At 40.1% G+C, this 1,151-nt stretch overlaps 1 protein-coding gene across 2 annotated transcripts in view; it reads left to right on the forward strand.

Moving 5' to 3' along the window:
* Nucleotides 1-950, forward strand: part of LOC136633382 (cytochrome P450 2H2-like) — a 61,510-nt gene extending 60,560 nt beyond the window's left edge. For both annotated transcript variants that reach the window (XM_066609081.1, XM_066609080.1), the window contains one exon: nt 597-950. In XM_066609081.1, coding sequence (XP_066465178.1) covers nt 597-781 — 185 coding nt within the window. In that variant the 3' untranslated portion in view covers nt 782-950. The remainder of the gene's footprint in view (nt 1-596) is intronic.
* The last annotated feature ends 201 nt before the right edge of the window (nt 951-1,151 follow it).

Here is a 1,151-nt window from a genome sequence, read left to right on the forward strand (position 1 = left end):
CAGCCTATTGTGTGCCCCACACCCCCAATTTGATCCAGTGGAAGCCAATAAAATCCCCAATGAAGTAGAAGCCAGTCTTCCTAATTTTTAGCGAAAAAATAAATTGCTTCAGAATTTTCTCGATCAACAATTCTTCTGGAGTGATTAGTGACTCTAACCTGTAATATTGTAATGCTCCAGTCCAGGCCCCTTTTAAACTCTTCTACCCAGTTCACCATCTCCACATCCTCAGGCAAAGAGTTCCATACTCTCACTGCTCTTACAGTAAAGTGTATGTCGGTGTAGAAACCTTTTTTATTTCTAGATGTAGAGGGCGCCCCTTGTTACAGTCACAGTCCTGATTTGATTAACCAGTGCCATCCACATGAGTATTGCAGGCCAATCAGAGCAGCAAGCAGTGTCTTAGACTACCAATGTATACTATTTACATTGTCCATTAGGTAGTCAGAAAAACGGTTGGTGGTTAACTTTGTTTCTCCGGGCTCAAAAAGTGACTAACTTAAAATTACCTAAAAGGGAAATGGATAATTAGTTTTGTAAATCTGAAAAAACCCTTTAAATGTAGTTTGACTTTTTATATCATTCTGTCTTCTCAGGCAAACGTGTGTGTATGGGAGAAGGCCTAGCTCGCATGGAGCTCTTCCTCTTTCTGACAACTGTATTGCAAAAGTTTATCTTAGAGCCCACTGTAGACAGAAAGACTTTGAGCATAAGACCGAAGCCCAACACCCATGCTTCAAGACCGCATTCATACAAGATGAAAGTTATCCCTCGTTTCTGAGTTGAACAAAAACTTTTTGCATAAAGGAAACCTAGAAGTTCTAGAAATTACAAGAAAGGAAGGCTGCTCTAATTTTTGAAGGATAATGTTGGCCATGCCTGTATCAATATACGCAATAGAATTATCAACATCTATAATTATTTTATACTAATAAAAACCTTGGACTGCACTGTTTCTCTATGTATGCTGTATGTAACTTTTTATGGTCAGGATTAGAGATGAGGGAGCACCAAAATGCTTGGGTGCTCGTTGCTCGAGTCGAGCTTCCCGCGATGCTCGAGGGTTCGTTTCGAGTAACGAACCCCATTGAAGTCAATGGGTGACTCGAGCATTTTTGTATATCGCCAATGCTTGCTAAGGTTTTCATTTG

This window comes from Eleutherodactylus coqui, chromosome 6, assembly GCF_035609145.1.
Source record: "Eleutherodactylus coqui strain aEleCoq1 chromosome 6, aEleCoq1.hap1, whole genome shotgun sequence".
Lineage (NCBI taxonomy): Eukaryota > Metazoa > Chordata > Amphibia > Anura > Eleutherodactylidae > Eleutherodactylus > Eleutherodactylus coqui.